The 16,206-nt window shown below is 40.8% G+C and overlaps 1 protein-coding gene across 1 annotated transcript in view; it reads left to right on the top strand.

Moving 5' to 3' along the window:
- Positions 1 to 16,206, top strand: part of sgce (sarcoglycan, epsilon) — a 67,544-nt gene that overhangs the window by 18,955 nt on the left and 32,383 nt on the right. Inside the window, exons 2-6 of the mRNA XM_060942749.1 lie at positions 4,970 to 5,092; positions 5,181 to 5,338; positions 5,559 to 5,631; positions 8,250 to 8,448; positions 11,569 to 11,731. Of these exons, the coding sequence (XP_060798732.1) occupies positions 4,970 to 5,092; positions 5,181 to 5,338; positions 5,559 to 5,631; positions 8,250 to 8,448; positions 11,569 to 11,731 (716 nt within the window). The remainder of the gene's footprint in view (positions 1 to 4,969; positions 5,093 to 5,180; positions 5,339 to 5,558; positions 5,632 to 8,249; positions 8,449 to 11,568; positions 11,732 to 16,206) is intronic.

Below are 16,206 nucleotides of genomic sequence, written 5' to 3' on the forward strand. Positions count from 1 at the left end.
TTGACTAAAGCCCCTGTTCCAGCTGAAGAGAAACAACCCCAAAACATGATGCTGCCACCACCATGCTTCACCATGGGTGTGGTGTTCTTTTGGTGATGTGCAGTGTTGTTTTTGCGCCAAACGTACCTTTTGGAATTGTGGCCAGAAAGTTCAACCTTGGCGGCACGGTGGTGTAGTGGGTAGCGCTGTCGCCTCACAGCAAGAAGGTCTGGGTTCGAGCCCCGTGGCCGGCGAGGGCCTTTCTGTGCGGAGTTTGCATGTTCTCGCCGTGTCCACGTGGGTTTCCTCCGGGTGCTCCAGTTTCGCTCACAGTCCAAAGACATGCAGGTTAGGTTAACTGGTGACTCTAAATTGACCGTAGGTGTGAATGTGAGTGTGAATGGTTGTCTGTGTCTATGTGTCAGCCCTGTGATGACCTGGTGACTTGTCCAGGGTGTACCCTGCCTTTTGCCCGTAGCCAGCTGGGATAGGCTCCAGCTTGCCTGCGACCCTGTAGAAGGATAATGCAGCTAGAGATAATGAGATGAGATGAGATGAAGTTCAACCTTGGTTTCATCAGACCATAACACATTTTCCTACATGCTTTTGGGAGAGTTGATGTATTTTTATTTTTTATTTTTGCAAAATTTAGCAGGGCCTGGATGTTTTTCTTTGACCCTATCTCACAGTCTAGACATATGGAGAATATGAGAGATTGTTGTCACATGTAGTACACAACCAGTACTTGCCAGAAATTCCTGCAGCTCCTTCAGTGTTACTGTAGGCCTCCTGGCAGCCTCCCTGACCAGTTTTCGTCTCGTCTTTTCATCGAGGGATGTCCAGTTCTCGGTAATGTCACTGTTGTCCCATATTTTCTCCACTTCTTGATGACGGTCTTCACTGTGCTCCATGGTATATCTAATGCTGTGGAAATGTTTGTGTACCCTTCTCCTGACTGATACCTTTCAACAATGAGATCCCTTTGATGCTTTATAAGCTCTCTGTGAGCCCTGGCTTTTGGTGGAGGATGCAACTGAGTAAATGTCTGAACTTCATTTGGGGTTAATCAGAGTCATTTTAATTGATGGCAGGAGTGAACCCAAAAAGACTGAATGCTGTAATTAAATCAAAAGGTGCTTCAACAAAGTATTAGTTTAAGGATGTGCACACTCGTGCAACCAGCTTATTGTACGTTTTTTATTGTTTATATTTTTCCCCCTAATTGAATTGTACAGGTTATAGATCATATTAAAGGTGGGAAAAGTTTTGAAATGATTTATTGTGGTCTCATATTTTTTTTTTTACATCAGAAAAACCTGTCATTTTAATTGGGTGCGTACACTTTTTATATCCACCGTACATCACTGATGATATATTACAATATATATATATTATATGTTATACAATATATATATATATATATATATATATATATATATATATATATATATATATATATATATATATAATACTATATATATATATATATATATATATATATATATATATATATATATATTACAATAGAGTACAAACGCAGTCTAAAAGCATGTAATAAAAACATCACTAAGCAAGTAGAGTAGTACTATTTTATGCTCATTCTATTTCCTTTTCACAGACAAAGTAAAATCACTCTAATCAAAAGGAACAATCGATGGAGATAAATTACACAAGGCACAGCATACATTGGCAATCTTATCAAGTTAAATCAGCTTCCAGTATTTTTTCATTAGTTCCACCAATTCACAAATCATATCTGTGTTGCACTGCTCCATTTGAGATATTTGTAACCCAGTGAGTTCTGTCTGGCAACCACTTCCAGTGTGCGTCTCTGCTGGGAGGCTTTCAGGCACAATTTTATTTGACTCTGGTACGTCTGTTAAAAAAGTGCATAAATAAAACAAAGTTACTGGGTTACTGGAACGGCATCGCTAATATCTCACCTGGCAAAGCTGACCCATATTGTTCTCCTTGTGTATCCAAACTCGCTAAGGTTTGCGCTGCTTCTAATCTGGCTTTCTTGGCAGATCTTTCATTTATCCTGTTGCTTCTTGATATTGCGAGATGAGTTTTTGTCTTCAACTTATCGTGTCCTAATTTGAGTCTTGGTGCCCGATCTGGATTTGTTTTATCGTGTAGGTTTGCCGGTTCTCAAACTTTCAATTTAATCAGTGGAAAACAGAGCTTTAATTAGCAATAAACTCTTACCAGATACAGTTAGGTCCATAAATATTTGGACAGAGATAACATTTTTCTAATTCTGGTTCTGTACATTACCACAATTAATTTTGAACAAAACAATTCAGATGCAGTTGAAGTTCAGACTTTCAGCTTTAATTCAGTGGGTTGAACAAAATGATTGCATAAAAATGTGAGGAACTAAAGCATTTTTTAAACACAATCCCTTCATTTCAGGGGCTCAAAAGTCTCATCTCATTATCTCTAGCCGCTTTATTCTGTCCTACAGGGTCGCAGGCAAGCTGGAGCCTATCCCAGCTGACTATGGGCGAAAGGCGGGGTACACCCTGGACAAGTCGCCAGGTCATCACAGGGCTGACACATACACAGACAACCATTCACACTCACGGTCAATTTAGAGTCACCAGTTAACCTAACCTGCATGTCTTTGGGGGAAACCAGAGCACCCGGAGGAAACCCACGCGGACACTGGGAGAACATGCAAACTCCACACAGAAAGGCCCTTGCCGGCCACGGGGCTTGAACCCGGACCTTCTTGCTGTGAGGCGACAGCGCTAACCACTACACCACCGTGCCGCCCAGGCTCAAAAGTGATTGGACAAATTAAATAATTGTAAATAAAATGTTCATTTCTAATACTTGGTTGAAAACCCTTTGTTGGCAATGACTGCCTGAAGTCTTGAACTCATGGACATCACCAGACGCTGCGTTTCCTCCTTTTTAATGCTCTGCCAGGCCTTTACTGCAGCGGTTTTCAGTTGCTGTTTGTTTGTGGGCCTTTCTGTCTGAAGTTTAGTCTTTAACAAATGAAATGCATGATCAATTGGGTTGAGATCAGGTGACTGACTTGGCCATTCAAGAATATTCCGCTTCTTTGCTTTAATAAACTCCTGGGTTGCTTTGGCTTTATGTTTTGGGTCACTGCCCATCTGTATTATAAAACGCCGACCAATCAGTTTGGCTGGATTTGAGTACACAGTATGTCTCTGAATACCTCAGAATTCATCCGGCTGCTTCTGTCCTGTGTCACATCATCAATAAACACTAGTGACCCAGTGCCACTGGCAGCCATGCATGCCCAAGCCATCACACTGCCTCCGCCGTGTTTTACAGATGATGTGGTATGCTTTGGATCATGAGCTGTACCACGCCTTTGCCATACTTTTTTCTTTCCATCATTCTGGTAGAGGTTGATCTTGGTTTCATCTGTCCAAAGAATGTTCTTGCAGAACTGTGCTGGCTTTTTTAGATGTTTTTTAGCAAAGTCCAATCTAGCCTTTTTATTCTTGAGGCTTATGAGTGGCTTGCACCGTGCCGCGAACCCTCTGTATTTATTTTCATACAGTCTTCTCTTTATGGTAGATTTGGATATTGATACGCCTACCTCCTGGAGAGTGTTGTTCACTTGGTTGGCTGTTGTGAAGGGGTTTCTCTTCACCATGGAAATTATTCTGCGGTCATCCACCACTGTTGTCTTCTGTGAGTGTCCAGGTCTTTTTGCATTGATGAGTTCACCAGTGCTTTCTTTCTTTCTCAGGATGTACCAAACTGTAGATTTTGCCACTCCTAATATTGTAGCGATTTCTCGGATGTTTTTTTTCTGTTTTCGCAGCTTAAGGATGGCTTGTTTCACCTGCATGGAGAGCTCCTTTGACCGCATGTTTTCTTCACAGCAAAATCTTCCAAATGCAAGCACCACACCTCAAATCAACTCCAGGCCTTTTATCTGCTTAATTGAGAATGACATAACGAAAGAATTTCCCACACCTGCCCATGAAATAGCCTTTGAGTCAATTGTCCAATTACTTTTGGTCCCTTTAAAAACAGGGTGGCACATGTTAAGGAGCTGAAACTCCTAAACCCTTCATCCAATTTTAATGTGGATACCCTCAAATGAAAGCTGAAAGTCTGGACTTTATGTCCATGTCCATTATATAACTACAACTTGAATATGTTTCAGTAAACAGGTAAAAAAACAAAATTTGTGTCAGTGTACAAATATATATGGACCTAACTGTATAAAGTGGTCACCACACATATGTGGGTGTAATTAGGTTTTTCCTCAGTAAAGTCCTTCGCTTTAGGTTTTTGAACCACCGCGTACGCATGGCATTCTCTGGACTGGTCATCTGTTTTGTTGCCATTTTAAATTATTTTGGAAATTCTGAAGAACTGTTTCTTTTTCATGAGAAGCATTATTACCGCAATTATATCCCACACACAAAGCAGGCATCGTCTTTCTTCAAAGGCAATGAAATCAAAAGAAAATCACGACGCGTTGTAGCAGCTCACACGCGAAGCACTGGTTCCTGGTTGTTGTTTATCATCCAACATGGCGGACTTCCAGTTTGGAAAATAAGCATGACGTCACATGCACACGAAGACTAGCTGGATGGATGATTGGATGGATGAGGTGGCAATACATGAAAATAGAAAATACACATAATACAGTTTGATGCTTGTAGGGAATACACACAATAGCCTTAATAGCATTATATGATCATTATTAACATATTTTGTACAGATATTTGTCATGCTAACATTTTTTCATAACATGTCACAAAATTAACGTAGCATGTCTGAAATTGGGTGAATGAGTGAGTCATTGCAATGCAGGCATGTTGTGAGTTGTGAAGTGAGGTCAAGTATAATAGCCTACCATGTAAAATGCCTTTGAAATTGTCTGAGGCAAGGCTCACAATAGCTGCAACCAAACCAATTTCCGAAACATAATGTCCGTTTTTGATCCAATTATTCTGTCTTCCTTGTTTTCTTTTGCTCTGTGCTTCAGTGGTCACCATCGTCTCTCGCTCGCATGCAGACCGGAACGTTTACCCTTCAGCTGGAGTGCTGTTTGTCCATGTCCTGGAGAGGGAATACTTTAAAGGGGAATTTCCTCCTTATCCAAAGCTAGGTATTGTATATTATATGCTTTCTGGGTTTTTTTCACTTGCATGTTATTCACTTGCATATCGACATGTTTTCCCTAAACTGGTTCACAGGGGATACCAGCAATGACCCAATCACCTTTAATACCAACCTGAAGGGTTATCCAGACAGGCCTGGGTGGCTGCGCTACATCCAGCGAACGCCACACAGTGATGGAGTCCTTTACGGCTCCCCCACTGCAGCGCACGCGGGCAAACCGACCATTATTGAGGTGACAGAAAGGACACAGGGACACAATAGATATTATATAACTGGATTCGAAGAAATAAAAGCTGACTTAATTATAAATATTCATCGCATTGTGTTCATTTTACTCATGATATAATAGGCTCGTTATAAAAATGAACATGTTTCATTCCTCCTCTGCATCCCCTGCATTTGCCTTGTGCAGAAGCCGTCCTTAGCTGGACTTTCCTCCTTGTGTGTTACAGATCACTGCCTATAACAGACGCACTTTCGAAACAGCAAGGCACAATTTGGTCATTAACATCATGGGTACAGAAGGTGGGATACTATTAAAATAAATTATATTATATATCCTATATAAATATTTAAATAGTATTGGCTGGCTTTTTTTCGTGGTCTATCAGGTATATTCCATTCAGCTAGCATGATTTTGAACGAGTCAAAGACAACCATGAAAAAAGCCAGCCAATATTATTTAAATACTATAGTAATATTATTGATACTATGACCTACTTGCATAATATTCAATTTTGTTTTTTTCGCAGTCCGGTTTCCATCAAATCGTGCGCTCTGATTGGCTCGCGAGCGGTCCGGAATCCTACGATCCGGACCCCGGTTACGGACCTTTGGCGACTCGCTCGTTCACAACAGCAACAAACATAGTAGCAATTTTTTTGTCAACATTTATTTTCGCATTTCTCGGGGGAATATCATTAATTTTACAGCATGGATAGTGATAATGACAGTGTTCACAGTGAAAGCGAGTTTTACTACCCTTAGGAAGACGAAATAAAGGAAAACATTTCAGGAGAAAGCCGAAAACGAGCTTGTTGCAGGTTTGTTCTAAATATGGTTTCCCTTTCGGGCGCTCTCATTTTCTGTTAGAATTTGGTAAAGAAAAAAATAAATATATTATTTACCAGCTTAATTTTACATTACTTACCCTCGTATCTATAAAAAGTGTAAATGTAATATTTTGAAAAAAATATATAAATAAATAAATAAATAAATAAAGGGCAGCACGGTGGTGTAGTGGTTAGCACTGTCGCCTCACAGCAAGAAGGTCCGGGTTCGAGCCCCGTGGCCGGCGAGGGCCTTTCTGTGTGGAGTTTGCATGTTCTCCCCGTGTCCGCGTGGGTTTCCTCCGGGTGCTCCGGTTTCCCCCACAGTCCAAAGACATGCAGGTTAGGTTAACTGGTGACTCTAAATTGACCGTAGGTGTGAATGTGAGTGTGAATGGTTGTCTGTGTCTATGTGTCAGCCCTGTGATGACCTGGCGACTTGTCCAGGGTGTACCCCGCCTTTCGCCCGTAGTCAGCTGGGATAGGCTCCAGCTTGCCTGCGACCCTGTAGAAGGATAAAGCGGTTAGATGTAATGAGATGAGATTTTATATATATATATATATATATATATATATATTTTTTTTTCAAAATGTTACATTTACACATTTTATAGATACGAGGGTAAGTCAAAAAGTTCTAAGACAGATGCTATAATTTCAAAAGGTGTGAAAGACATCCCCTAGAATTCTACAAAGAAGGAATTCTCCGACGGAAACACCGCTTGCAGAAGTGTTTAGACTTAAATGGAGGATATGTAGAGAAAGAGTCTTTTCAATTTGTCTTAGAACTTTTTGACTTCCCCTCGTATTTTCTTTGTAAACCACAGTGTATGGTTATATAAACCCATTCTTTTACACTCGATTAAATTAATAGATGTCCTCACAATATTTTAGTGTCTTTCTTTAAGACAATCTCTTTCCTCCCATATTAATTTCAGTATACTTTCAATTGCCTAAATCTAAAGCTTCTCTGGGAGGAATAGAAAATCCTGTGACATCTTGCAGTTGATTTCCCTCAGGTTCAGCATGATTTAAAGCGTCTTCTTTATAGCGGCTTTAGACCGAGCAGCTATTTTATGTCCAGCTGTGGCCTGACTTTGATGTCATCAGCCATCTGCTCACTTTCTGCCCGAACCCAGTCGTATATCATCAGCACTGCTCCTCTAGCTGACACGAAAACCATTACGACCCTCCACCATGCAGTGAACCGGTGCCCTTTTTACACAGATATTCCGTAATATTGGCATAAATAAGGCACCTTAATATTCTGGCTTTAGTGATTTACACTGAACCAAATAAAGCCGGCATGAAGCTACATTAGTGTGTGTTTTTACATTGAGAGCTGGGTTCCGCAACCAGAGGCATGACATGTCGCAACGGAGCGTCGGCGTCTAGGGTGATGTATCTGCGCCTTGGAAATACGAATATCCCGAGCATACCAGCGCTGGTTTAAAAATAATGGCGGATTAACTGAGTGTTGAGGTGCTTTTGTTAGCTCATTTATACCACTCTTCAAACACAAGCAAAGTTACTGAGCATCAAAGGCAACATTTAATCACTTCCGTTAAATAATTCACATTTAAGGGAAGTACAGTAACAGCCTCAATAGATATAGCGTTTGCGTCCTTTAGCCAAGCTTTTCGGGGAACAAACGTCACAGAAAACTGCGCTCGCAAACAGAGAGAGAGAGAGAGATGTAACGAGGAAGAGAGGAGTGGAGAGACGTGTGCAAACATGTTTGTGTGATCATAAACATGTTGAGAAAGTGAAGAGAAGCAGGAAATAATTTGAAGCAGAAAGGCATGCGGACCTTAGACACCATAGACGACGTTGACGCTTGAATTCAGGCTGGTTTTGTTAAGAATGTCAATATCAAAAATGTCACACCCCTGTCCCGCTGTGCCGGCTGTCCCTTTGGCACAGAGGTTGATTCCGGCTCTATTACTACTAATTGTTCTGGCTCAGAGGCGGAACCACTCAGACCCCCCGTTCCCCATTCGGACATTTTATACAAAACATAAAGGCGTAAGATTTCCACTTTGAACCGTTTGTGTAAAAGGGGCTAGAATCTCTCTGTTTCTCTCTTTCTGCCAGAATTCCCCTTGCCATATCAGGCAGAGTTTTACATTAAAAACATGAATGTAGAGGAGATGTTAGCCAGTGAGGTGCTGGGAGACTTCCTGGGTGCTGTGAAGAACGTCTGGCAGCCTGAAAGACTCAACGCCATTAATATCACTTCAGCGTTGGACCGGGGTGGACGTGTGCCCCTGCCTATCAACAACCTGAAAGAGGGGTGAGTTTCCTTTACCTAGCAGCAGGACATAAAGTTCTATTAAAACCTCACCAGTGGATCAGAAATTATAGAAGGGAAGAAAGAAATAGTGCAACAGTAATATTGTGAAAATCACTGACAGTATACAGTAATCTAATATCTCATGCACTCAGAGGCTCTGGTTGAAATTATGGATTCTCTGAGGTGACTGGCATAGTACTATTTTGTGAGGAATGCAGCCCTGAAGAAAATAGTATGATGCCAGTCACCGAAGGGAATCCATAATTTCAACCGGTGCCTTTCAGTGCATGGGATATTTGATTTATATTCCTCATCAAAAAATTCCAAACTAAAAGTATTAAAGGAACAGTCCACCGTACTTCCATCATGAAATATGCTCTTATCTGAATTGAGACGAGCTGCTCCGTACCTCTCCGAGCTTTGCGTGACCTCCCAGTCAGTCAGACGCGCTGTCACTCCTGTTAGCAATGTAGCTAGGCTCAGCATGGCCAATGGTATTTTTTGGGGCTGTAGTTAGATGCGACCAAACTCTTCCATGTTTTTCCTGTTTACATAGGTTTATATGACCAGTGATATGAAACAAGTTCAGTTACACAAATTGAAACGTAGCGATTTTCTATGCTATGGAAAGTCCGCACTATAATGACAGGCGTACTAACACCTTCTGCGCGCTTCGGCAGCGCATTGATATCTGAGCTCCGTATCAATGCGCTGCCGAAGCGCGCAGAAGGTGTTAGTACGCCTGTCATTATAGTGCGGACTTTCCATAGCATAGAAAATCGCTACGTTTCAATTTGTGTAACTGAACTTGTTTCATGTCACTGGTCATATAAACCTATGTAAACAGGAAAAACGCGGAAGAGTTTGGTCGCATCTAACTACAGCCCCAAAAAATACCATTGGCCATAGTGAGCCTAGCTACATTGCTAACAGGAGTGACAGCGCGCCTGACTGACTGGGAGGTCGCGCAAAGCTCGGAGAGGTACGGAGCAGCTCGTCTCAATTCAGATAAGAGCATATTTCATTATGGAAGTACGGTGGACTGTTCTTTTAAGATTGAATCTCGGCATAAACTCACTGGAGGCAGCCATGTTTGTTGTTTACGTCGGTGCAACCTTCGACCTGCACATGTGCAATGTACCATGCTATCGCCTGCCTCATGAAGCATGATACGTTGATCTACACACACAGAGATGCTCACGGACCCACAGCTGTGACTCAAGTCGGCCGTATTGCTTGAAATTCTGACGTCAGTTCATGGTATATCCAGGAAATCCCATCACTGACTCACACCAAATCCATTTTTTAAAAAAATATTTGACATTATTAGATACATTGTTCATCAATGGTGGAACTATTTTATGTCATTTGAGCCATCTGTAGCCAATCCCTGCACGGGAATTTTTTGATGAGGGATATAATAGCAATTATTCTATCCACATTCACTGGATATGAGCAATCGCACGCTCTGATTGGCTACTCTACTACTAGGATATCAGCTCATATACTGTGAGTAGAGAAAAACAAAATGGCAGAGCACATCAAGTCACATATATCACTTTGTTATGTAGTATTTAAAAGAAACAGAATGAGCTAAAAGAATATAGCTGTCATCCCCCCCCCTGCAAAAAAAAAATCCTGTTCCATGCTCCAGCCCAGTTGGTGGCGGTAATACACCTTTAAATTGGTTTGCTAACCGTGAAAAAAACCTAAAGAAGAAGAAGAAAAAGGCGGCGCGTGTTGCTGAATCAGCCGAGGATGAAATAAAAACTCTACTCAAAAACAAAACCCCCCAAAATACAAAAAAAAAACAACAAAATATGAAATAAAAGTATTTCATGGTAGGAATGGATCTTTTTTTTATTTTTCAAGAATTATTATTATAGGATTTTTCACAAATTGCTACCGTCATTTCGCCGGTTTGTTTACAGTCTAAGCGGAAATTATTTTGTTGGACATTTTGTATAAAGTTTTTATTTATCGAATTTGCTAAAAATAAAAATACTCTGTTTCTCAAAATCCAGTGAATGTGGATAGAATAAAACAGTTATTCCATTCAATCTTTGCCCCTTTTCCACCAAAGCAGTTCCAGGGCTGGTTCGGGGCCAGTGCTTAGTTTGGAACCGGGTTTTCTGTTTCCACTGACAAAGAACTGGCTCTGGGGCCAGAAAAAGCAGTTCCAGGCTAGCACCAACTCTCTGCTGGGCCAGAGGAAAGAACCGCTTACGTCGGCGGGGGGGCGGAATTGTTAAGACCAACAACAATAAGACCGCGAAAGATCGCCATTTTTAAGCGACGAGAAGCAGCAGCTGTACAAACGTGAAGTCATCCATTATTATTATTGCTGTTGTTGTTGTTGCTGCTGCTTCTTCCGTGTTGTTTTTGCTTCGATATTCGCGCCAAGGTTTATGCAAACGTAGCGACGTAACTGACATATACAGCGACGTAATGACGTGGCTTCCCTTAGCACCGCGAGCTGTGGAAAAGCAAACTGGTTCTCAGCTGGCTCGCAAGTTGAACGAGTTGTGAACCAGCACCAGCACTGGCCCCGAACCAGCCCTGGAACTGATTTGGTGGAAAAGGGGTACTTGTCATACATGGCTTATAGTCAACTCGGTGCTACGCGCCTTATCGGCTATCAGCTCATGTACGACTCGATTTCATGGAATAACTGTTAAATATGTACATTATGCATTGTAATCACAGTAATAACATTATATCTATAGCACATTTAAGGCATGACACTTTCATTCAGCAAAAGAATTAAACACTGAAAATTTACATACTGAAAAACATCAAAGACATAACAGGCAATTTAATGTAAGTTTTTTTTTATTAAACAATTAAACATTAAATTATCATATTGACTGCATTAATGCCTAATCACAGAAAACAAACAATCATAATATCAGTTTGGGGAAACGTTTTAATTTTTCATTTAAATAGTTACTCATAAAGCCTGCAGGTTTACATCTAAAATTATCAGTACTAGTATACCAAATGGCAAATGTCAAATTTAAAAAGAATTTTAACTCAGAAATTGCATACTATATAAAATGATCATTTTAACTCCCCCCTCATACGATATTCCCATTGGAATGTTTCTTTCCATATGCGCAGTGTGTATGTGATGGTGGGAGCAGATGTGCCGTTCTCATCATGCCTGCGTGAGGTGGAGAGTCCTCAGAACCAGCTGCGCTGCAGTCAGGAGATGGAACCAGTCATCAGCTGTGATAAGAAGTTCAGAGCTCAATTCCACATTGACTGGTGCAAAATCTCTTTGGTGAGGACTTTGTTTTTAAACACCTTCTTTTATCTTCTCGTGTAAAATGTAGACATATACAGGATATTAAACCCCATTGACACAAACTGTTTGGAGGTTCTTGGGTTTTAACTGAAGTTTAAAAAAACGCTTTCAAGATTTGACATGCTTAATTCTAATATACAGTGGTACTTGAAATTTTGTGAACCCTTTAGAATTTTCTATATTTCTGCATACGTAAATATGACCTAAAACATCATCAGATTTTCACAAAAGTCCTAAAAGTAGATAAAGAGAACCCAGTTAAACACATGAGACAAAAATATTATACTTGGTCATTTATTTATTGAGGAAGATGACCCAATATTACATATCTGTGAGTGGCAAAAGTATGTGAACCTTTGCTTTCAGTATCTGGTGTGACCCCCTTGTGCAGCAATAACTGCAACTAAACATTTCCGGTAACTGTTGATCAGTCCTGCACACCGGCTTGGAGGAATTTTAGCCCATTCCTCCGAACAGAACAGCTTCAACTCTGGGATGTTGGTGGGTTTCCTCACATGAACTGCTCGCGTCAGGTCCTTCCACAACATTTCGATTGGATTAAGGTCAGGACTTTGACTTGGCCATTCCAAAACATTAACTTTGTTCTTCTTTAACCATTCTTTGGTAGAACGACTTGTGTGCTTAGGGTCGTTGTCTTGCTGCATGGCCCACCCTCTCTTGAGATTCAGTTCATGGACAGATGTCCTGACATTTTCCTTTAGAATTTACTGGTATAATTCAGAATTCATTGTTCCATCAGTGATGGCAAGCCGTCCTGGCCCAGATGCAGCAAAACAGGCCCAAACCATGATGCTACCACCAGCATGTTTCACAGTTGGATAAGGTTCTTATGCTGGAATGCAGTGTTTTCCTTTCTCCAAACATAACGCTTCTCATTTAAACCAAAAAGTTCTATTTTGGTCTCATCTGTCCACAAAACATTTTTCCAACAGCCTTCTGGCTTGTCCACGTGATCTTTAGCAAACTGCAGACGAGCAGCAATGTTCTTTTTGGAGAGCAGTGGCTTTCTCCTTGCAACCCTGCCATGCACACCATTGTTGTTCAGTGTTCTCCTGATGGTGGACTCATGAACATTAACATTAGCCAATGTGAGAGAGGCCTTCAGTTGCTTAGAAGTTACCCTGGGGTCCTTTGTGACTTCACCGACTATTACACGCCTTGCTCTTGGAGTGATCTTTGTTGGTTGACCACTCCTGGGGAGGGTAACAATGGTCTTGAATTTCCTCCGTTTGTACACAATCTGTCTGACTGTGGATTGGTGGAGTCCAAACTCTTTAGAGATGGTTTTGTAACCTTTTCCAGCCTGATGAGCATCAACAACGCTTTTTCTGAGGTCCTCAGAAATCTCCTTTGTTCGTGCCATGATACACTTCCACAAACGTGTTGTAAAGATCAGACTTTGATAGATCCCTGTTCTTTAAATAAAACAGGGTGCCCACTCACACCTGATTGTCATCCCATTGATTGAAAACACCTGACTCTAATTTCACCTTCCAATTAACTGCTAATCCTAGAGGTTCACATATTTTTGCCACTCACAGATATGTAATATTGGATCATTTTCCTCAATAAATAAATGACCAAGTATAATATTTTTGTCTCATGTGTTTAACTGGGTTCTCTTTATCTACTTTTAGGACTTGTGTGAAAATCTGATGATGTTTTAGGTCATATTTATGCAGAAATATAGAAAATTCTAAAGGGTTCACAAACTTTCAAGCACCACTGTATGAATGAAAATGCTTGGTTTGTGCATGATAGACTTAACAATTCATAGCTTCATAATTTATTAACTAGTTATGGTTCCTTGTTTTTATAGTCTGCTTACTGAACTTGCAGTTCACTCAGTGCATTTTAGCAGTTAACACACGCATGTAGGCAGCAGAGGTGGACAAAGTACACAACTTCATTACTTAAGTCAAAGTACAGATCCCACTAGTCAAATGTTACTCTGATACAAGTGAAAGTTGTACAGTCAAATTTTTACTTAAGTTAAAGTACTGAAGTACTTGCTTTTAAAAAATACTTAAAGCATATACGCAGAACCATGGCCTCAGTTTTTGTTTATAAATGCCTTGATACCTCAAGAATGGCATAAGAATAGTTTTAAGCTTTAACAATAAATCTAATATAGTAATTTTTATGATTAAAGTGATTCATATAGGTAGTGGTCTGAGTGAATGACCTTGACATCCGTGACGTCACAGCAGGAAGTCTATTGGTCTCATCACCATTTCCGCTATACTAACACACAGAGCTGACTGCAACTCCGATCCTCCATTTTGAGCTAATTTATCGCCATGCCACGCAGATGTGTTGCTGGTGGGTGCAGCAACACGACAGAAGGTGGATTTACGTTGCATTCATGGCCCAAGAATGTTCAAACTGCAAAGATTTGGATGCGTTTTGTGAGAATTTCACGGCCACATTGGGCGCCTATGAAGTGGTCTCTCCTCTGCTCCGCACATTTTACTGAAGACTCGTACGAGACCTCTGATCTGTTGAGGAGTGTTGGCTATAAGCCCATATTGAAAGAGGGTGCAGTGCCAACAATTAGAGAGAAAGAAAACTACAAGAAAAGGAAAGTAAGTTCAGTTGCACCAGTTCTCCCAGAGTGTGAGGTGAGGGTTGTTGCTAAAATCCGGGACGGAACGGGACATCTCATCGCTTGGGCAGTGACCTCCCCGCAGATGTTGCTGAAACCGGTAACGTCTTGTCCCAGGCTTTAGTAATTGCCTGAGCCAAGCAGTAATGGCGGAGTACTCAGTATGGAGAAAATGGAGAATGAGTGGACCAGGCGTCTGATTTCTCTGCTGGATATGCTTGCCTCAGCAGCAATATCTCGCCCTTATGTGGAAGAAGCGAATGAACGGAGAACTGAACGAACAACTGAAAGTCAGATTGTTTCAAAACAATTATCCACAAGGTTGGCCTTCAAGAAGCGAGAACACAGACGGGTAAACTCCGACTCTCATTTGGATAAAAAACAACACCACTCATCGTTTACCTGCATTTAAATTAATGCATGTCAGTCGGGTTCAATGCCTGAACTAATAATCTGCATCATCGTTTTTTCTTTGGCTAATCAGACACAAGGTATGCCACCACTCTTGCCAGGGGGTTGGGTGCCTTGCTCAAGGGCACTTAAGCCAGTCCTGCTGGTCCAGGGAATCAAACCAGCAACCTTTTGGTCCCAAAGCTGTTTCTCTAACCATTACACTATGGCTTCCCCTAAATGCTATTAAGCTATGGCTTAATACATGTAGCCTAATTTGTATTGTGTGTTTAAGTTACCAGTATAAGATTGTTTAATTTGCTTCAGAATGTGATTGTCTCAGGATTGTCTCTGATTATTTAATTAGCCTTTTACGTTTTATCAGTGAAAATGCATGCATGTACATGTTTGTTGCATAAGTTACACCTATCCTGTTTTAATGAGAGTCAATCCACAATCAGTGAAGTCAAATTAATAATAAACAACAATAATACTATTAGTTGAGCAAGTCGGTAACGGTATTTCTTACTTTCACCATAAAGGTTTATTTATATGACTTTGGTCTATAGCTGTCAAAGGCCTCGGCCTTAAAACCGGTTACCGCTGTGACGTTACACACTCGGGGCTGGCTGGCTAAGCGGGGCAGCTCGAATGCCAACTTTGTGGTCGATTTTAACTCTCAAAAATATATATTTTTAATTCTCATTTATGCAGCATACAAGTGTCAAGGATGGAGATACTATCCACTCAGAAATTTATTTAAAAATAAAGGTTCTGCGTATCTCCTTTAAGTATTCAAAGTACATTTTCTGTCAATGCATCATTGTATTATTGCCACAATGCTTACAAAACCTAATGCCGTTACCAAAGACAGAAATGTGAATTCACAAAATGAACGCATGCTGTGCCATCATGGTGGTTTAACGTTAAGCTAGCTAGTCAGTGAAGCTCCACCTGACATGCTCGCAAACGCTTTTCAAACTCGAAATCATACTGGATAGCTAACGCTACTAGAAAAGAAAGATTTCTACATTCTGTTTATTTGGCAAGATTATGCTGAAACATATTTCTGAAAGGACTTCAGATAAGTTAATGTTATTCATGTTAGCATAACTCTGTTTTTCCATGCTAACTAACAGTGTCCAAATTAACTAGCTATGTGTTAGCGTTAGCCGTGGACAAGGCAATGGCAGCTTGGCAAGCAAATCCATAGAAAGTCATTTGACTAGCCAGACTGCATAGCTATTGCAACGTTATCGCTAGCTCTAAAAGCACAGACAACTTTACTGCAAGCTTTCTCTTGGAATAAAGCATTTATATACCTCAATATGCTTCTGCAAGTTGGACGGCGAGTTTTTGTTGGCCGTGATGTGGCTTGTTTTCAGCAAACATTTAAAACAAAATGAATCTTTAATCCTTTCAGAAAACTGCAACA

The sequence above is a fragment of the Neoarius graeffei genome, chromosome 16 (assembly GCF_027579695.1).
Source record: "Neoarius graeffei isolate fNeoGra1 chromosome 16, fNeoGra1.pri, whole genome shotgun sequence".
Classification (NCBI taxonomy): Eukaryota; Metazoa; Chordata; class Actinopteri; order Siluriformes; family Ariidae; genus Neoarius; species Neoarius graeffei.